The sequence below is a fragment of the Lissotriton helveticus genome, chromosome 11, assembly GCF_964261635.1.
Source record: "Lissotriton helveticus chromosome 11, aLisHel1.1, whole genome shotgun sequence".
Lineage (NCBI taxonomy): Eukaryota > Metazoa > Chordata > Amphibia > Caudata > Salamandridae > Lissotriton > Lissotriton helveticus.
The window spans coordinates 466700920-466722775 of NC_136072.1; the positions used below are offsets into that span (position 1 = coordinate 466700920).

General features: G+C 46.7%; 1 protein-coding gene across 6 annotated transcripts in view; it reads left to right on the forward strand.

Annotated features, from left to right (window-relative positions):
* The window catches only part of DGKD (diacylglycerol kinase delta), a 977235-nt gene that overhangs the window by 387762 nt on the left and 567617 nt on the right, over nucleotides 1-21856 (forward strand). For all 6 annotated transcript variants that reach the window (XM_078666032.1, XM_078666033.1, XM_078666031.1 and 3 more), the window contains 2 exons: nucleotides 5834-5942; nucleotides 7164-7303. In XM_078666032.1, coding sequence (XP_078522158.1) covers nucleotides 5834-5942; nucleotides 7164-7303 — 249 coding nt within the window. The remainder of the gene's footprint in view (nucleotides 1-5833; nucleotides 5943-7163; nucleotides 7304-21856) is intronic.

The window sequence follows — 21856 nt, forward strand, 5'->3', positions numbered from 1 at the left end:
CCTGTCCGCTCAAAATTGGAGGCAAATTGACACATTTCCTCCACAATTGGAAATCGATTACGACAGATCGGTGGGTACTACAATTAATCCAACACGGTCACACCTTGGAATTCAACTCCATCCCACCGTTAACTCCTCCTCACAAACATCATCACAAACACCTTTGTATGTTACTAAAGGAAATCTCTTCCATGATAAAAAAGGGAGCAATAGAGCGAGTCCCATCAGCTCAAAAGGGAAAGGGATTTTATTCCCGCTTCTTTTTAATCCAGCAGAAAAAGAAGAAATGGAGGCCCATTCTAGATCTCAGGGCGCTCAATGCCTTCCTGAAAAGCCAATCGTTTCGAATGGTGACTATCCAGGAAATCTTAGGTTCCCTAGAGGAAGGAGACTATATGACGTCTTTGGACCTGCAAGATGCATATTACCATGTCCCAATACACAAACGACACAAAAAATTCCTACGATTCGAAGTAGCAGGTCTCCACTACCAATTCTGTGTCCTCCCGTTCGGCCTCAAATCAGCGCCACGCATTTTTACAAAGTGCCTGGCTCCTGTGGCAGCTTTCCTGAGACAACAAAATCACCAGGTCTTCCCCTACCTGGACGACTGGCTGGTGAAAGCACCGTCTCTCACAGACGCGCAGCTGTCTTCCAACGCCTGTCTCGATATTTTCCGGAACCTAGGTTTGACTCTCAACTTCGAGAAATCTACTTTACAACCCACCAGGATTATAACATTCCTGGGGGCCACTATAAACACCATTTCCTCCAAAGCCTTCCCATCTCAAGAAAGAAAACACAAACTGATGACTCTAGCTACCGCAGTATCTTCAAAACAAACCATCAAAGTACGGATTTTCAAATCTCTATTAGGGATGATGTCTTCCTGCATACTACTCATCCCTCACTGTCGGCTCAGAATGCGCCCCCTTCAGGAGGCCCTGACCAAACAGTGGACCCAAAGTACAGATTCCTTCGAGGATCACATAGTCATCACTCGACAAATATCCGAGACGCTGGATTGGTGGATGAAGAACAAGAACCTATCCAAAGGTCTCACGTTCTTGTTACCAGAAACTCCACACGTCATAACGACGGACGCATCTCTCGAAGGATGGGGTGCAGTCCTTCAAGACTTACAAATCAGCGGCAGATGGTCAGAGCAAGAGAAGGATCTGCATATCAACCTCCTAGAACTACGAGCAGTCCTTCACTCTCTACAGGCATTCCTCCCTCGCATCAAAAACTCAGCAGTGCTTGTGAGGACGGACAACACGACCACAATGCACTACTTAAACAAGCAGGGAGGGACACGCTCGCTGACACTGTCTCGCGAATCACAAAAAATTTGGAACTGGCTACTGCTCAACAACATCACATTAACATCGGAGTATGTCCCAGGAAAAGACAACGTCATAGCAGACGCTCTCAGCAGACAGAGGTCACTGTCCCACGAATGGGAACTGGACCAACAAGTTCTAAACAACATCTTCTCGACATGGGGAAAACCGCAAATAGACCTCTTCGCCACCAGGGAGAACAACAAATGCCACAGCTTCGCAAGTTGGCATCCCCAACAGAGGTCATTAGGAAATGCATTTTCCATCGCATGGCGCAACGTGTTTGCGTACGCATTTCCGCCATTTCCCTTGATAAGCAGAGTCATCCGGAAAATGAAAATGGAACATTGCACATTGATTCTCATTGCCCCTCCGTCGCCTCTCAGTCCGACCATCAATCCAACTGCATCAACATCCCTCTCTACTCTCGATGTCCAACGGCCAGATACTCCACCCGAATCTGAAATCTCTCAGATTATCGGCTTGGCTCCTGAGTACCGAGAATTCTGTCACCTACGAATCCCGCAGGAGTGCAAGGAAGTCCTAGCTAAAGCAAGAGCAGTTAGCACGAACAAAACTTATTCCTTGAAATGGAAACGCTTTTGTATTTGGTGTAAAGACAACAATATACATCCTTTCAGGATCACTCCAGAGCAGATACTACCTTATCTACTACATCTGGCCCAAGCAGGACTTGCGCATGCTTCCATCAGGGTACATCTGGCAGCAATTTCACGCTTCACAAGGACTTCAAAAGCTCCTTCCCTATGGTCCAACAGACTGATAAAACAGTTTCTTAAAGGGCTTTATAGATCTTTCCCTAGACCAAGACGAATACCACCAACGTGGCATCTGAATATTGTACTCAATCAATTGATGAAGCATCCATTTGAACCTATCCATAGGGCTGATATCAAATACATTTCATGGAAAACTGCACTTCTCTTAGCTTTAACGTCAGCCAGAAGAGTCAGTGAGTTACAAGCTCTTTCGATACAGGATCCTTTCATGCAATTTAGAGAGGACAGAGTAATTTTAAGAACCAACCCCCGTTTCATTCCTAAAGTCCCCTCGGACTTCCATCTCAATGAGCCGCTTGTGCTTCGCTCATTCTTCCCGAACCCAAGCACGGTGGCTGAAAGATCTCTTCACTCTTTGGACATTATGAGATGTCTAAAATTTTACCTGGACAAAACCAAAGATTTCAGAAAAACAAAACAACTTTTTGTCGCCTTCAGCAGGCCTAGAAAAGGCATGCCACTCTCCAAACAAACCATTTCCAGATGGATATCGGCAGCAATTGCATTTTGTCATGACAAAGCCGGACGTCCATTACATTCCACAGTCCGAGCACATCCCACGAGAGCTGTGTCCACATCGGCAGCATTATTCGCTGGAGTACCGATTCTGGACATCTGCAGAGCGGCCACCTGGAAATCGCCGCATACCTTTACCAGACACTACTGCCTGGACACGGAACTGATGCAGGATGCAGCTGTGGGCCAAGCTGTACTTCGCCATCTATTCCAGTAAGATGAGCCTTCCTACTTCCCACCGTCCTGCAATGGTATGCACATTTCTTTACTTTACTCTTTATATTACTGATGGTATCTAGTCACATGATATGTATTATCTCAGACTGTTATATTCCATCTCATATGTGCATAATGTATTGCTTGCTATTCTGATTCAGGCATGTGAATCTATGAAAGACACCCATAATACTGGATAAGAAATGCGTTACTTACCTGTAACAGCAGTTATCCAGTATTGGTGTCTTTCATAGATTCACATGCAACCCTCCCACCTCCCCAGGAAGGGCTCATCTCTCACTACAGAGCATATGTTACGTCTACCTAGCTTGGTGCGTACGAAAATCTGAGAGACTGAGGCTCCTGGCAGGAAGGTTCTAGAGGGAGGTGGTAGCTGATTGGCTACCTTTAGGAATTTGGTCCTTTTTACAAAAGGACATAGATAGGCTACTAAGGCAAGGCCCTTAGGCCTATTTTTCTCTATGTATGTCTATAGGACATTACTTTTCTATTACCGGGGCTCCCATCTCGACGACGGGGAATGATTCAGGCATGTGAATCTATGAAAGACACCAATACTGGATAACTGCTGTTACAGGTAAGTAACGCATTTCGTCTCTTCCGTGAATGGGGAGAACCTGGGCTGTATCTGTACGCCGGCATCAAGGACACACAATGTCAACACTTTTGCATGTTAGAATTTCAAAAGCGGCACTCTCTCTGAGACACATTCCGTTGGGAGTGGAATTCGGGACTCCTGTGTGCCTTTCTGCAGTTGCCAATCCTGCCTGGATTCCTCAAAAAGATGAGCCTGGCCCTAGTCATCCTAGTGGCTCCGTATTGGGTGAGGAGAGAATGGTATCTCAAACTGGTAGGCATGAGCATCTGACCTCAGATCAGGCTTCTGCTTTAGGAACATCTTCTGTTGAAGCAACATGTCCGGGTCCTGCATCCCAACCTTCTCACGCTTCATTTTCATGCTTTGAGATTGATCTGTGACAGCTGAACAGTTTTGAATTCCTTCCGAGGTTTATGATGTTATTCTGGCAGCCAGGCATCCCTCTACAAAATCTGTATACGCCGGCCATTTGGACAAGTTTGTGGATTGGTGATCTGACAAGCATGTTGACCCACTTCAGGACAAACTGTAAGAGGTGTTTCTGATTGTGTCATTGTTGGCCTAGCAAGGCTTTGCTGTGTTCATAAGTCACAGGATGATGCATTTTATTCTTCCTAGATTGGTAAATTGAGTACCATAAATTTGAGTAATAGTAAAACTTGTTATTTGCATTGCTTTACAATCCTATAAATGACAGAACTTCAATTATTTGAAGCCTATAATAAAACAAATTATTATTATACATTAACCCTGCCCCATACACCTGCGCTCATCTTCTCCTAAATACCATTCATTACACCATAGCCTAATCCTTACCCTAAACTCGGCCAATTATGTAAACCCAACCCTATCCCTAAACCTTTGCCTTATGCTAATTCTTAATCTGATCCTAAATCTAACCGTAAACTGTATACCTTTCACCTATCCCTATATGTGCTTACCTTATTCAGTGGTGTGCTATTTGGAGTAGTTGTATTCTGTGTAGTCGTAGGAATTGGTGTAGTGCCTCTGATGTAATCATAGTGGGTTCTAGGATGTAGGCATGTATAAGTGCGTATGGTATTGTTTGCAAGTAAAACTAAACTTAACTGCAGTATTTTTGCCAAAATGTATAAATAAGTTGGATTTCCCAAGCCCTTCACGTATGTATTGATGTTAATTTTTATTACCATGAAAGTAATTTTTTCCCTTAATTTTAGGCCTGGAATACTTTGTACATTTATAGGTGTGGAATCCTGAAACTCGCTTAACTAAAAAGGTTATTACTTACATGGAATTTTTTGGATTCAGCAGAGTTGATTTTAGAAAATATTCATACTGCCAACTTGTCGCAAATGATTTTGTCTGTCCAGGTCCAGCTTTAGAGTGAGGCGCCTGGTGTCACGCTCAGGTTGGGTGTTCTGCATTTAAAAATAACTTGTGTGTTCAAAGACATCCACAGTAGAGTTCCTTGTGTGCCCAGCAGTTTACAGATGATAATATAAATGTCAAGATAACACTGGTAATTAATATTCCTGCGGGGAGATTTCAGTTTTGTTTAGTTGCAGCTTTGAATCTTCAAAAATCTTCATAATGTAGTGAAGAGATGTTAATGTGTCTCTTGCAAAGCACAACATGTAATATGCAGATCACAGAATTGTATTTTGTGTAGCTAGCTCAGTGGGTTGCTGATTTTTTGCACAGAAATCCTTTAGTTACCTGCAGTTCATAGGTTACAATCCTAATAGCACAGTGAGCCATTAACTGGCATCAAAGTGTTGCATGGAGACCGTAAGGCATAGGATTAGAACCTTATGTTTTTACCTCAATCTTATGTAAATTTAAGGTTTCTAAAAAGTGTGCAGTTGGACAGAAATATATTCTTAGTAAAGACCAACCCAACGACTGTCTCTAGACCAAGCTCTCTTAACATATAATGCATACCAGTATGGATGATATGCAACACCCTCACCTTTTAGCCCTCGTTGTCTTATGTAACATTTCCTTCACATTGATTTACACAATTTTATGATTTTTTGTCTCTGTATAATATGTGTGTGAAGTGTAGTGCTGCGATACCCTGCATTGGAATGAGTAGTGCTATCAAAGAAATTAAATACTTGTGAGAGAGAGGCTATGGAGAAATGAGGGGCACCTTTGGAGCGGTATCGAGGGAGTCCTTGTTGAAGGAGGTCATTGGTGGGCACCAACAAAGAATGTTGCACCGAGCGCTATCAGTGATAAAGCCGTCCCTGTGTCCGTCTAACATGTGGAATTAAAGATTCAAGTGTATTTCTCCCTCTTGTTGCTCACCTCATGTTGCTTAACTGTAGTCATGGCCATTTTCTCTTGTCTTGCAGTTTACGCTTGTTCCAGAACTTCGACACCTTCCGGATTCTTGTGTGTGGGGGAGATGGGAGTGTCGGCTGGGTTCTATCAGAGACTGACAGCCTCAATCTACATAAACAGGTACTTGAAATGTCAGAATTATATTATTTATGTGTGTGTTTTCAAAAGCTTCTTGATAGTCACTGTAAAGAACAACAACTCAATAGATCCAATTTTCCTCCTACAAGTAAAACAGCAATGATTTTATTTTTTATCAGAGTGGATGTAACTATGTGCAATTGGAATGGATTCAAGTGTGTGCAATTGGAATCGATGTAAGTGCGTGCAGTTGTGTAGGAAGCGTGTGCCACAGCTTGCCTGAAGTTGCGTAGAAGACCCCGCCACCTATTCAAACATATTTTAGGGAGAGGCCCATTAGGTGACATGATGTCGAGAACGAGCAAACGTGAGATATTGACATATCTTCCAAATAAGACTGCAACAATGGAAAGGGAGTTTGAAAAGAAATAGCTTTACTACCTATGACCAGGGATTTGAATTATATTCCTTTTTACATTGACGGCTGGTGAAGTGTTCTCGGAATATATTTGTACCCAGGCAGGCCTTAGTGTTCTCTGGTGCTGCAAGGTACTCACTATTGCCATAATTCAGCCTAGGCTGGGTCAAGACATTTACAACAGTCATCTGGACATGGATTTGCAGATAGCACAAGATTCTACAGAGTGGCATTAGAGGATAAAAATAGGTGCTTGTGGCATTTACAATTTGTCTATCTAGGGATAATCTGACATTTGTAGATGACCCCAAATTTTTCACTCAGACAGGGTTCTTACTCCGTTTATAGCCAGCACATTAAAAGCCAATACTCCATTGTGTATGATTTAACCTGTTCAGACAGTACTTCTGAATAATGTAAAGGCTGTACTGGAGTTCAACACCATGTACAGTTGATGATTGTACACCCTGTTCAGCCAGTATTTTTTATACAAGGCACTACCCCTGCTCATACTTGTAGTAGTGCCCGCAGAACAAGCCCATGCAGTGTTAATATTCTATACGTAGCAGCTAGCTGACTCCTCATTGTGTGTTTGTGTTTCTGCTGTTAGATTGATTAGCTCTTGAATTCTTGTAGGGCGATTATTTTTGGAGCAAATAGTGGGTTTGTGGTTGTTGATGACAGAGTAGCCATTCCTTTTGTCTTCCAAATTTACAAATGTGCTTCAGGCCTCCAACCGTTGTAGGAGATTGCACTTGTGAGTGAGTCTTGCGAGTTAATTCTGTGGTCCATTTAATCACCAATGTTACATTTTTTATATGAAGGCATACCCTCTCTCTCTGTAGTGCCAACTCGGAGTGCTGCCCCTTGGTACTGGAAATGATCTTGCTCGTGTGCTTGGATGGGGATCTGCCTGTGACGATGACACTCAACTTCCTCAGATCCTAGAGAAGTTAGAACGTGCTAGCACCACAATGCTGGATAGGTAAGCCTGACAACAAATTCTTCCTACTTTTTGACAAGTTTATTTACGCACATGCATGTTTGTGCAGGTGTGTTAAAGTCCTATCTTCTGTATATGATAACTGAGTGTGAGTGACCAGATCCTAACGCATCATCTGAGTCTGAGTGATGGACACCTGCCCCGGTTCACAGTAGCGGAGTGTAAGTGACAGATTTCTGAATCTGAAGTCTAAGTGTGAGTGAAAGGATTTTGGATCCTTTGCATAATAATTAGGAGATCGTTGTTTCTTCCTTATAATGGATGAGGCTATTCGGCATATTCCTCATTATCCAAAATGATGAGGGATAGCTGGATGGCTCTTCTTTATAACAAGCAAATGTAAGTGTTGGACTCATGGCTCATCACTATCATATGTAAGTGACCTCTTTGACCGGAGACTTGATCATCATGTTACTACAAGTGTGTATAGGCTATCTCCCTTTGTACCAGTTGCCCTCCCTTTTCCTTACAAGCTATAAGATTTGTCTTCCTTTGGCTTCCTATGCAGACCTCCTTTTGGCCTCCTCATTCTTTCTCAGCATATTATGGTATTCCTCATTTGAGAAGTCCCAATAATGTCTGCTGTCCCTCTGGTCCTATTTTACCTTCTTCAAACTTCCTCTGGTCTCCTCTACCTCTCCATGGCTTCACAAGTCAGCGACTAGTACGACCGCACCAGTCGAACTGCCCTAAAGCTGGCTCTGCCTCCAATCCAAATGCGGCTGCCTTAGCCTACAACTTCTGTTCCTTCATTTTTTGGTCAAATCTTTTTTATTTGTATTTTACGGTTTTCATAATACAGTATGAACTTCAACCATTGCAGCACAGCTGTCTGGGCATGTCAATTAAACATTCTTATGCTTAGTAGTATTACAAGTAGGCGTCTTAGTGTCACAGGTGCAGCAACTCAGAAACAGAAGATAATCGGCCAGAGCTGGCTAGATCGTGAAGCGCCTAAGTAGGCAGTTTCGGGAGCGGTCCATGACTGTCCTCGCGCTGAGCCCTGTATAACAGCAGGGTTTTTGGGTGGACCCCCCAGCGTGGACTTGCGTACAGAAGTAATATTTATACTACAACTAAAATGAAACTGAGACAACAGCGGCAAAACCACGGACACATATTTATGCTAATACGAACCCCCCTTCCCCCCCCCCCCCCCCCCCCACAAGCGCGCACGCACCCACAACTTCTGTTCCTTCATGCAGTCAAAGGACATCAGAGAGCTGGAGGGCAAGTTATTTTGGGCCAAGGCCTGCAGGGACTCACCCAGCATCCCATCTCTCCTTCAGGTAAGTCTTCCTACAGGAAACGAAAAAAGACATAAAACCATAGAACGGAGAAATCCTCTTCAGCCTCAAGGATACTGTCCCACTCCTAGGACCATTAAGAGTCTCTATGCCAGTCTCTTCCCTGTCGTCAGAGCAGGTTCCAGGTGTTGAAAAAAAATTAAGCCAGAATTTCCTACTCCATCCGTTGACCCTCTGCAGGTCTAGGACCTTTCGGTCGGGTGTGCTGGATATTTTGAGAAGGCTTCTCTGACCCTGGCACTTCCCGATTCTGACCTCCCCAAGCTCCAACCTGGTGCTTCTTTCAATGAAGTCAGTGCACTCAAAGGTCCTAACACATTGTTTACGGCACCACATATGATGCTATCATCTGGCCTTGGTTCTTACTTTGAATTTTACACGTATTCGGACCTCACGCAGATGCTCTTGCTGTGTGCAATAACGTATATGGTTGCATAGAGAATTATGATTTGAAGGCAGTCAACTTCTTCTCCTCTTTCTTTGCAGATACTGGCCCATATCTAGAATTACAAAACACAAGAATCTAAGAAGCTTCAGTGTATCTCTAGAAGAGGATACCACGTATGCCTCTAGGCCTCCTTCAGAGAAAATCTATTTGTTCACTTCCATGATCAAAAAACAGCTGAGAGTCTGGAACTGAGCTTCCCTACCAGAGAGGCGAAATGTAAAATTGTATCCAATTTGCTGCAACCTTCTCCTGCTGACTTAGAACATCTGCTACCTTTAACCGAGCTGCTCATGTAGCCTGTGTTCCATGCCTGTGGTAAACCTTTCTCAGCCCAGCGCTCCATAGACACATTTCACAACATCACAGGCTTGCAACTTGTGACCCCAAATTTCTGTCATCACATCTTTCTTCAGAGAATCTAGTAGTCTAAGCACCTGCTGCAAAACTGGCACCAAATGCTTTTTCAATGGCTCCAAGAGACCGAGAGACTAGGAGGCTGGACTATGTGGGCTGAAAGTTTTTGCCCCAGCAGCCTTGTGAATGGAAGAATATAGGATAGTCTTGTTTGAATATTCACAAGTGATTTGGATGATTTCGATAATCACTATAGTAATATAAGTGGCACATTTGTACTGAGTGTGACGCAGTCAGTGTATTAATGCCCTGCAGTCGCCCGGAAAAATGACCAATATGTCTACCTGCCAGGATCCATCTTCGTGGGTCTGGAGGGTGCATTTCAGTTGAATTGGAAGTCTACTGTTCACTATGTATCGCCTTCCATAACTTTGATGCCTTTGTCTCTGAGGAAGGCTCGCCAGGACTAGACCCAAGCATTCTCATCACCCCAGACTGGCCGAGAAAGTTGTGGTACACAGATCTTCTGCATATTTCCTGGTGTGCTTCTCTGTCTTCCGCTAAGAATGGACCTTCTTTCACAATCAGGGAGCCAGGACCTGTATTGTCTTCAGGGATTACATCTTCATGCATGAAGATTGAGTGGGGTCACCTGAGTTCTTTTCAGCTACCACAGTAGATGGTCAATGTGTTCATGTCAACTCGTTGCCCCTTGACTAAGTTGGTCTATTTTGGTAGATAAAATATGTTTGTGAGCTGCTGTTCAGGCAAACAAATTGTCTTAGGCAAACATTCTTCAATTCACTTTGTCCTTCGCTTCAAGGCTGTGGAGTTGGTACTGTCAAAGGGCATTTTGTGTTTTTTTTATGTCTCGCAACCATATTTCCTTGTTCAAGTCACTGCAGATTTCAGATTTTGAAAGGGATTTGAACCATTTCCATTTATTCTGCCTGAGTGGGACTTGATGTTAGTTATAATGTACTTGATTGGTACTCTATTTGAACCCCTGTACAGTTGTCAGTTATTACTACTCACTTTTACAACAAATTGTTTTTGTTGTTGCGAAGTAGGCTGATCAAGGTAGGGAGCTTGAGGCCTAGCCTGTCAGGTCACTCTTCACATGCTTCTTCCCAGTTAAGCTCATACTGTGAACTAAGGCAGGGTTCCTTCCTAAAGCAGTGTCCCCATTTCTTCTAGGTCAGTCTGTCACTGTCCCCACCTTCTATCCACCACTCCAACCTTCCAACTGGGAGGTGCGATTGCTTGGGCTGGATCCCAGGGGTGCTGTGAGTTATTACATTAGCCTCACGAAAGTGCTCGGGTGTGCTAGCTAGTCTACTTTAAGTACTAAGTGAGGCAGTTTAAGAGAAAGCAGTTACTTGTTGGATGTTGATGTGCATCAAGATCTACTGTGCACTGGTGAAGAAAGACCACATGAGGGGTCCGTACCCATTGGCCTAGAGGAATGCTAGTGGTAGACATATGTAAGATGAAAATGTGAGCTTCTCTCCACATCTTTGCCAAACACTATTGCTTGGTGTATGAGATTAGGAAACATGACCACTTTACCTGCTTTATAGTGCAGGATTTCCTGTTTTTTTTTTTTTTTTTTTTTTTTTAAAAACCTTTATTGTGACATAAGGTAGATACAATTACAGGCTAGCAAAAACACCGCCGGCCATTATCACAGAGACGGTCAATGCACATCAAGAAGTCAAAACACATACCTCCCGCCTCCTAAAGTCCACATCAACACCCAGGATACTGTTGCACCATAGCGGCACCAGGATAAGAGAGGTTTTGTTTTCGTTTTTTTAAGGGTTCAGAGATAGAACAGGATCCGACATCATACAATCTAGTAGCACCAGAGATAGGGGACATCACAAATCAGGATATGCACATTTGGGACCACTGCAGGCGGGGCGCAGACACTAACGCGCACTAAACAGGATAGACAACAAACAGCACATTACGCCCTCCAATGCAGCACATGCCCGCCGTACCTAAAACGAGAAACTAGTATAACATCCCCCATACTGGCTTGAGACATAAGAACATCCGGTAAACTACCTACTACTCGGAATCCCAAAAATAAGAAAAGAAAGAGAGGAAAAAGAAACCCAAGCAGAGCAAGAGAGAAAAAGAGGCCCTAGAAACTGAAAAAGGAAAAAGAAAAACAGAGAATACCCCCCACCCTGCACCCCTGCCTCCGGCTACGGCCTCCCCCTCAGCAGTGTGCCTGTCGCCCGCTGTATGAACCCGAGATTTAGAAGAAAGAGAAAAGAAACAACCACCCGTCCAGACTAAAAGGAACCCAAGCGAGGGAAGAAAAGAAGGAAAGAAAAAACGGGAGGGGAGCCCTCTAACAGTCCCCCGGCCTCTCCCTCTGCAAATATCGTATACGGACAGAACGTAAAACACCTTCGCCCAAAGCAATACAATAGGACAGTGCACTAGGCACAGGAGCAGCCCAACATGGCAACAATATAAGACAATATGTCACACATCCCACATGAATCCGCAAGCAGGAAGCATCGAAACGGAGGAAACATCGTCTATCCTTGTCCTGTCCCGCACATACTACGATGGCCCACCAAATTGTCCCACTCCAAATCCGCAATCGTAAGGAAGAGGAATATTAGAGCAAATCCAGATAGCAGCAAGTCTGTAGTGCTGCGCTGCGATCGGACCCCATCCGAGCCCGCTTCCCGCCAGCGCGATGGACCCAACCTGTCGCAACAACATGACTGCCACAGCGCAATCAGCAAAGCAGAGCAGGGAAAGAGTGTCGCAGAATGAAAATGTGGTTGGAGCAGAATCGAAGACACCAACAGCATGGTGTGGAAAGAAGTCCATCGCTCAGTTCCAAGCAGGAGCCCACGGATAGTTCTAGATCACGAATGTCACAAACTGGGGACCTCTCGATAGCCCGCGTCCAGAAGTTCAGGATATCAGTGCAGGCGCCATATTGTCGCGTCTGGGTAAGAAGTGAAACATACCACTGTGCGCCCACAAACCACTCGGGCTCAATAGTTCCACCACAAAGTCAATATCATCCAGCTTATCACACAGTGAACGGGCATCCTGCTCCAAGGTATCGTGAAGGTCAGCTAGGGCAGCCAGGAGATCACCAAGACGCAGTTCCGCTCCATGTCCTCTTTGTTAAAGCTCCCGTCCTCCACAGGATGGAAAACAGGTCAGGACTCGGTAGCACGGATACAGCACCATGCCCCCCTCACTACGTTCCGAGGGAGCACCATCATAGATCGGGGCCGGGGCACGTGCAGCAGGGCATCAGGCGTCATGGTAGCACCAGCCGGGCACCCAAACAGTGGAGACATGGCCAAAACACAGCCGCCGGGGGAGTCCGCGTTAGTAATCGCGACCGGGCTCAAATTCGGGATTCTCCCGCAAGTAGCGGGACAGGAATGACCACGGTCCTCGGCGGCAAGCGAGAAATTTCCAAAAAAGGGGACAAACGACCCAGGGGAATCAGGAAGGGGCGATCTCCAACTCATGCCCCCAATCAGATAAGTAAGCGAGCCGAAAATCGGCCGGTCCGAAGCAATCCGGAGCCGACCGGCCCCTCACTGTGGCTGATGGCCGTTGTTGTTGAATTAATGGCCGGCCCGCAGTTAGACGAGGTCCCGGTCTTAAAGCTGCCCCAGGCCGCAAACGCCGCCGTCCGTTTCTCCCCGTGTGGAGGTGGTAGAAATCCCGGGGACGCTCCATCGAGTACCGGAGCCGCTCCTGCGCCCGTGTGTGCCCTTTGTGAAACAGGATATCAGGCCGAAGGCGCCTCCAGGAGGAGATGGTACACGGAGCCGGGGGACTGGGCGGCCATCTTCGATGCCGGCTTGGCTCCTCCTGAGGATTTCCTGTTTTAATTTTCAAAAATGTTCCTCCTATTGGGCTCTTTGTTTGGAGTCTACAAAGATGAGGAATCTGCAGGTAGACATATCAGAACTATCTGTTTGTATCATGTGTTGATGTAGATAAACAAGCGCTGCACACTCCTGCTGTCTAGTGTTGGGCGTTCATGTTTTTAAGTTGCTCTTTGTTCAAAGAAATTCTTTTGAGCCAGAGGATGCACTGTGACTCCACCCTTAGCTGGCAATTTACATGCGCATCGTCTCCATGTTAGATTGGTTTTATCGCCGTCCGACGTGCGCCGACTGATCTCTAAATTCAACATGTCCATCACTTTTTTCTGCCCACAAGGTGACATTTAATTTCCAATATTCTAAAAGCCTTTATCGCTTGCGCTTTCGAAGACATCCTTCTTAAACTTAACTTAGTCGATCGACTCTCAGTCGTTAGGACCTCAGACCATATCCAAGGCCTTATCCCCCTTGTCTTCAGCGACTTTTTCAAAGAGAATAGACACACGTAACAGATGTCTTTCAATAACTGTCCCTAGTGTCACCCAAAGTACCTCTGGTCCAACTGACACAATGTTTGTAACCTCTGCCTCTACAGAATCATGACAACAACTTGTGCAAGGCCTGCCTCACATTCCATTCGAGAAAGACCCTTCAATACCACCAGGAGAGGCCGTTGGCCCCATCAAAAGACGTAGATGGAGAGCAAGCCTTATTCAACGACGAGGAGGATAAAGACTCCGTCCCTTCTGACATTCTGCCCCACCTGCTAACTGTAGGATACTGGCCCTATATATACTACACCAAAAGGAGGTATAGTGTGTATAGAGTCCAGGTGGCCACAAAGGTAGGCGGAGGTTATAGTTAGATAGAATCTTACTCTCTATTTGTGGAAGAGTGGTGGAGCAGTAAGGCAGTATCAGAGGACAGTGTTAAGCATTTGATGGACACACTTAGTCAGCAAATGAATTCACACACTCAAGAACTGAACACTCGGCCAATTGTTTTTGTATAAAAAAATATACTGTTGTTTTATTTTGGAACCAAGAAAGCCTAGCACAGGTAAGCATTAAATACTTTACAGTAATAAGTTGCTGATTGTAGAACAGTTTGAAAATTTAATAGGAATTGTACTTTGTTTGATTTACAGGGGATGCAGTAGGTTGCAATACTTAGCAAATACTGTACATTGAAATGAATAGGCTTTTTCAGTAAATTACAGCTAAGTTACTTTTCACATTACTTTTCTAACTCAGTGCTGGATACCTAGAGTCAGCACTGGGACATTTCCTGCAAACAGGTAAGTAAATACGTTTTAGTTATTCATGCGATTGTTCAAGAATATTTTTAGATTTCAAAACTTCACACTTGGAAACTTTTTGGAAGAAAGTTGTCAATGTTATCCTACGGAGGAAAATCAGGTTATCGGTTCACAGGTAAGTTATCGACTGTGGGAGTTAAGGTTCTGTGGTTAGACTCAGGGGTCCCCCAGGGCCAGTGATGCACTCTTGCTACACCCTCAGCGGCACTAGGGCCGCCGGGTGCAGAGTGTTAAGGCCCAATGTTATCCAATGGGGGATAGGGGGCCTCCGGTTGGTGGCTAGTGGCAAGCAGGCCACTGGGCTGTGAGAGCAAAGCTCCTATGGTTAAGGTCAGGGCAAATGAGGAAACAAAGTAGTAGAAAAGGTGCACCCTCAGGGGCACTGGGGCGGCCATGTGCAGAGTGCTGTTTCGACGTCGGGCACCCTGTTTTCTATGGAGAACCTCCGGGTTGTAAAAGCACTGCAGGCAGGGAGACAAAGGACTTCTGGGTGCGACCACCACTTCGAGAGGTAAGTTGGGAAGATAAGGGTTGGTTAGGCACGTTGGTTTGGGCATACAAGGCTGTGAGGCGTTGGGTGCAGGGGTGCCTTTTGGGGTTGGATCTTCTTACCAGCTCCTGGTCGCATTAGGGGGGGCCTTCTGGATTTAGGCTGCAGGCGTCAGCTGGAGGCTTGAGGCAGGTCAGGGATCGCCGGATCTTGGGTCAGGATCGCCGGGGTGACCTCTTCATGGTGTTTTTACACTCGAGAGCTCGGGACGGGTTCGGCAGGTGCAGAATGGGCTCAATTCGCGGTTTCTGGCTGCTGCAAGAGGTTGCTGTTTGAACAAATCCGGTGTTCACGGGAGAAGCAGTCTTTGGAAGTTAATGCAGGCAGGTCCTTCGGGGTTTTCCAGGTTGCTGGCAGCAGGACACACCAGGATTTCGCAGGTTCGAGGGTTGACAGGCCTGTATGGCTGGGGCCAAGTCAGTGAGCGTCTTCCTATTGTTAGCTGGCTGCACGGCTGTTTGGTCCTTCTTCTTCTTTTCTTCTTGTCGTTTCTGGATCTGAGGAAGCAAGGTTCAGGGGCCCCTTAAATACTAGATTTTGGGGCATTACAGGTAGGTAAAGGGCAGGGACCAATGGGTCCCTTCCCTGGGGTGGGCACACACCTATCATGCCACCCTCCAGTGGAAGGGGACAGGAGCCTGTCCCTGGTTGGTTGGGTCCCCCCCATCCTCAAGGTAGCGGGTACTCAGAGTTTTGCTTCACCTCGCCTTCCCCACCTGAGGGGTGGAGTTGACAGAGATGGGCACACCTCTTTTACTCACTTGTTCTTCCCGCCAGCATTTACCGCCCAAATTGGGCGGTAGAACTAATGGGGACCAGTTGCTGAAAGCAGCAAATGGTCTGGGGAGGCTTACAAAGGCGGTATGCCTTTGAAGCTTCTCCTTTCGCGAACCCTGCCCTTCCTGGGGGAGGAGGCTTGACACCTCATCTCAGGATGTGCATTGTTTCAGGCCCCCAGGAGCAGCAAGCTCTCGACCCAGGGGATCCAGAAGCATGTCTGTTGATGGCAGCCTAAGCAGCCACTCATTCGGGTCACTAGAAGTTGGTCAGGTTTCAGGGGGCGTCTCTAAGATGCCCTCTGTTGTGCATTTTACATTAAATCCTACACTGGCTTCCGTGTGGGTTTAATGTGCTGAGAAGTCCCAGTTTTCAGTTTAGCCATTATGGTGCTGTGGAGTTCATAATAATAAACTCCCTGCACCATATACTCTTAATGGCAGCACTGCACTTACAGTGCCCAGGAATGGACTTGGGCACTGTAGGGGTACAGGGCTCATGCATCTGTACTCTCACCACTGGCATAGGGCACCCAGCTAGAGGGGTGCCACATCTATGCAAGGGCGGTGGTTTGTGGGCATGTCACACAGGGATCTGTGCCATGTCGACTATTCACTTTGTTCTGCAACAAGACATACAGCCTGCCAAGGCAGTGTGTGAGTATCCGGTTACGGACCTCTAAGGGTGGCACAATAAGTGCTGCAGCCCTTAGAGGCCTTCTCTAGTCACAGTGCCCTTGGTATCTGTGGTACCATTTATCAGGGGCTGACCTGTGGCCAGAGATGCCAACTGGGTTTAGGCTTCAATGCAATTTTAGGGAAGGAACAAAGGTCCTGGGTACCTGATTAGCAGGAGCCTAGGACACACTCAGTCAAAGAACATCTGCAATTAAGCATAAAGTTGGGGCATACCATACAGAAAGAAAGCCCTTTATCACACAACCCCCCCACCCCCACCCCCCAACGAAAGATGATGAGACTAACCTTTCCCTAGAGAGTCTTCATTGTCTAAGTGGAAGAACCTGGAAAGTCCATCTGCATTGGCATGGGCAGTCCCAGGTCTGTGTTCCACTTTAAAGTCCATTCCCTGTAGGGAGATGGACCACCTCAACAGTTTAGGATTTTCCTTTCATTTGCACTAGCCATCTGAGATGTCTGTGATCAGTTTGAACTAGGAAGTGAGTACTAAACAAGCATGGTCTCAACTTCTTCAGAGACCAAAGCAGAGCAAAGGCCTCCCTCTCAATGGCACTCCAACACTGCTCCCTGGGGAGAAGCCTTCTGCTTATGAAAGCATCAGGTTGGTCTTGGCCTTCATCATTGGTCTGGGATGGGACCGCTCTGTCCCTAGCTTAGAGGCTTCAGTCTGCCCTATGAAGTGCTTGGCATAATATGGAGCCTTCTGAATTGGTGCTGAGTGTAGGAGAGTAAGATCTGCTTACTATGGGTGCCCCCACTTTTTGCTGGTGTTTCACTGTTTTTCGACTCTAGTCTGGCTGGGGCCTGTTATCCAGGACCCCAGCCTAACTGTTTCCTCTCTACATTGATTGCACGTACTTTAGGTTACACTCCAGATTGGTTACTGGGTTACCCTTGTGAGTCCCTAGTATATGGTACCTTAGGTACTAAGGGCATGGGTACCCCAGAGGCCTACCAGGGGCAGAAGCATGTATTATGCCACCCCTGGGAAGCCTTCCAAAATGGCACCACAGGTCTGCTACTGCAGCCTGGGTAAGGTGGTGCATGCACCGCTTACTAAGATATAGGTTACCTATATCTACCTTTAATCACTGACACATATAAACCTATAAGTCACTCCTAGGGCAGACCTTATCAATCCTGAAGGCAGAGTGCTTGGTTTTGTGTGTGAGGGTGCCCATGCATGAGCAGGAACCTTCTGCAGCTTTCGAAATCTATTCTCTGATGCTGCTCTCTGGTGCAGCCAGACCATATATTCTTAAGTGCATTATAACCTCGCGGTAAATGCTAAATTTGGAATAGCTGCATGGAAACATGTCGTGTTTGGTGTCAAACACGTTGGAATCCTACCCCCTGCCAGTCCTGGCGGCGAGGGTAGAATTCCACCCTTCTAGAGGGAGAAGGCATGTACACACTAACCTAACTGGTAATAGTTTAAAAGAGCCCCAGCATTACAAAATGGATGCTGCAGTCACAGACACGAGTCTGACCTCCTGCTGCTGGACGAAACTCCGGCAGGGGATGCCTGGACAATAGGTTTCCTGTCACAGGGAGGTGTAACCACCTCCCAGACAGGCTTTAGTGTATTGGGGCTGGGTGGGTGCATTCATAGAATGCTTTTCAGACAGTGTTGGGGGCACACTTGGTGTCCCTGTGCATATCCCTGTTCAAATCAGTTGCAGGGTCACTCAGCCCCTGCTCTGGCGCGAAACTGTACAAAGGGAATGGGTGTAACTATCCCTCTTCCCTGACCCTCCCATAGGTGGGTCCCTCGAGTAAGTCCAACCCCTAAACTTAGTATAAGTATAGGAACCCAGTCCTTAGGACTTCAGATTACACTTGGACGAAACTCTGCAACATATATAACCTGGAACTTCGACATTCTATTTCGACTAGAAGACGGAGAATCTCCCTTTGGGTCAAGGAGTGACTTTCCTGTTCAAACAGGCACCAAGAAAGCATCTTGCCGGTCTTCATTTCCAAGGTTTCCACGGGATCCCGAAGGATTTGAGACTCAGGACATGGACTTCCAGACTTCTCAGAGGCCGACACGAGATCCCAGCAAAACTGAGACCCACAGCCCTCACGAGTGACGTGGAACCGGAACTCCTGGACACCGTGCACATTTGCAAGTGCATCGACTTCCTGAGCTTTCTATAAGTTGTGCATTGGGCTACTTGTAGTCCAAGCCCCGAGCACCATTTGCACTGAAGATTGTGGGCCTACACTACACGAGTGTTCCGTGGGACCGCTTCTAGCATTTCCGCTTGAGGCTCCTTCGCGATCCCTGGTCCTTCGACTGGTGGGTCCCCACGAAGATAACGCTTCTGTTTCTTGGACTTTGCTGGTTGCTCCAGACGTGCCCTGACTCCCCACCGAGTGGTGAGTCCCTCAGATCTTGCTGGCCTGCACCGAAGCCAATCTTTGCTTTCTGCGTGGGTTGCTTTTGCCAAGGCTTATTGGGTCCAATCCGGATACCGACACCGCAGCACTCGACATCCTTTGTGGGACAGCTCAAATTCAGCACCTGGTCATCGACAAACCCTCTTGGTCCTCGTGGCTGAAGAGTCAAGTTTCAACTTCTTCATCTGAAAGCACCCAACATCGGTGGGCATCCGCTCATCGACTTTCTGGTCACTGGCAAGTGTCCCAGACGCTGTGCCCTCTGCTTTCAGCTTCTTCGGATCTTCGATCCACCCTTGGATCCATCCTGACACTTTCGACATGGTCGCCAGCAGCACTTTGCAGCAGATCGCCATTGAAAACCCGACATCAAAAGACACCTACGCACCCGGCTTCCCTGGGTAAGCTAACTTGAGTACTCGGGTGCTCCCGTGGGTATTGACCCTAGAACTGCCTAGTTCTAAAGGGGTGTGCTCCAAGTCCTCTTCCAAGTGTCCTTAATCTGTAATTTTCCAACCGCGACTTTCCCCATAGAAGTTAATAGTGATTCGCGGCTGTGTTTAGACACTGCACGCATCCCTGTGGGTCCCCTGTGTCACTACCTTGGGTGGTTCCTGGTGGCCCTAGCGGTTCTAAAGGCTCTAGGCCTTGTATCTATGTCAGTCATGGTTCTTATACCACTTTCTTAATATATGGTTTGGGCCGCCCCTAGGGCTCAAAGTATATTGTGCTAATTTACTGTGTGCTGAATAAGTTTACTTTATATACTTTTGCCTATAGCCTCATAAAGAGAATAGAGGGATGTGTTTAGAATAAATACATATATTTTATATATATAACTGGTGTGGTTCTCCTTTCATTTGGTCGTTCATGAGATTATAGACTGGTAAAAGAAGCTGCTTTACATTCCTTCAAGACTTAGCCTGAAGACTGCCTGGTCTTTAAACCTACCATCAATAAGGGTCGTTTGGACTGGTGCAAGGTGCCCACTAGAATAGTGGACAGCATATGCCAGGCCAACTTCTCACACTGAGCACATAGCTTCTTTCAGGGTATCAAAAGACTTTTGGCAACTAGCAGTCCAGTTTAACTTTTTGGGCATTTTCTTGGAGGTGAGTTCTGTGAGGGAAGTCACAATGGACCCATATCCCTTCACAAACCTCCTGTAGTACCCAGTCAAACCAAGGAATGCCCTGACTTGGGTCTGGGTGGTTGGAGTTGCCCAGTCCCGGATGGCCTGGATCATGGGCTGTAAGTGCTGTACCTGGTCTCCACCAACAAGTTGGCCCAAGTACACCACAGTTCCCTGCCCTATCTGGCATTTGAATGCCTTGATAGTTAGGCCAGCAGTTGTTTTATTTAGAAATGTTTTCTTTTTTCTGCAGTAGTACAAAATAAAAGCTGTTTGTACAATGTTCCATCAGTACATAGGAGTATAGCAAACGATATCATAATCAATACCTTCAAATTACACCTTTGCATTATAACATCTCAGACAGCAAAGCCCCATATGCCCTCCCCGTGGTCTCTCATATCATTCTGTGTCCGAGTTTCCATCATCCTGTTCCTGTGGTGGATCACATATGTCTCCCCTGAATTTATTCCATGCCCCCCATATTCTACTCCATTTACGAGGACACCCCTGACTAGTAAACACCGTTCTTTCAGCTAGCATGGCAGCATCCATGTCCCTACCCCATGCAACAAGCGTTGGCGCCTCCGCCGCCCCCCATTTTTGGGCTATGTTCCGTTTAGCTACCATTATCCCTAGTGAAGCCCAGCTCTGAGCCTGACGAGTGAGGTCATTGGGTTCCCATATATTCAGCAGGCACCGTCTAGGCTCCGGCACTAGTGACACTCCTGCAGACTGTGACATTGTCCCCTTCACCCGCTTCCAGTATTCTTTGATTGTGGGACATTCCCATATAGTGTGAATGATGGGACCCTCCTCCCCGCAGCCGCGTAGACAGAATGGATGTGCTACTCTGCCTATCCTGTGTAGGGTTTGCCAGGTGTAGTATGATCGGTGTAGAATTCGGAGCTGCACCAGCCTGAGCCTCGAGGGTATGCCAACCTCCTGCGGCGAAGACAGCGTCTCCTGCCACTCCGAATCGTCAAACTCGCCTACATCACGGGACCATTTCTATCGCAGGGGCCCCGTTGTCTCCGGCAAATTGTTTACTAGTTTGCAGTATGTGATTGACGTGGCCTTCTTGTGCATATATTCTGTCAACAACCTATCCTCCATGGGCGACGCATCCGGAACCTAAGTACCGGGTGGCAGTACCGACATTAAGGCGTGTCTAATCTGTGTGTAACGGAACAACTCCAAATGCGCCAGTTCATACTGCTGTTGAAGGCGTTCAAATGGGACTATTTCGCCTTTATGCCACATGTCGCCCACCGTAGAAATACCGATGTTGTCCCAGTTGTCAAAGTCCCTACTATTCCTGAGTCTTCCCAAACGCTTTACATCCCATAATGGCGTAAGCTGGGTCAGAACCCCGCGCCACCCCACCCTGGCCTGAGCCCCATGACAAATGACTACGGTGTGTCTCAGAGGACCGATGAGCGTCGGGCCAGTCTTCTGTCGTACAGGGGTGAAAGCATACCTCTCGTGCCCAGTATGTCCCTTACTGCCTTAAACGCTGGGCCGCTTTGAAGCCACTGGTTGATTACTTTCAGCTGCACCGCCCAGTAGTAGAGCTGGATGTTTGGGAGTGCTATCCCTCTGTCATACCAGTTTGCAGTACTTTTAAAACCTTCCCACGGTGGATCAGGTGATCCTGCCAGGTG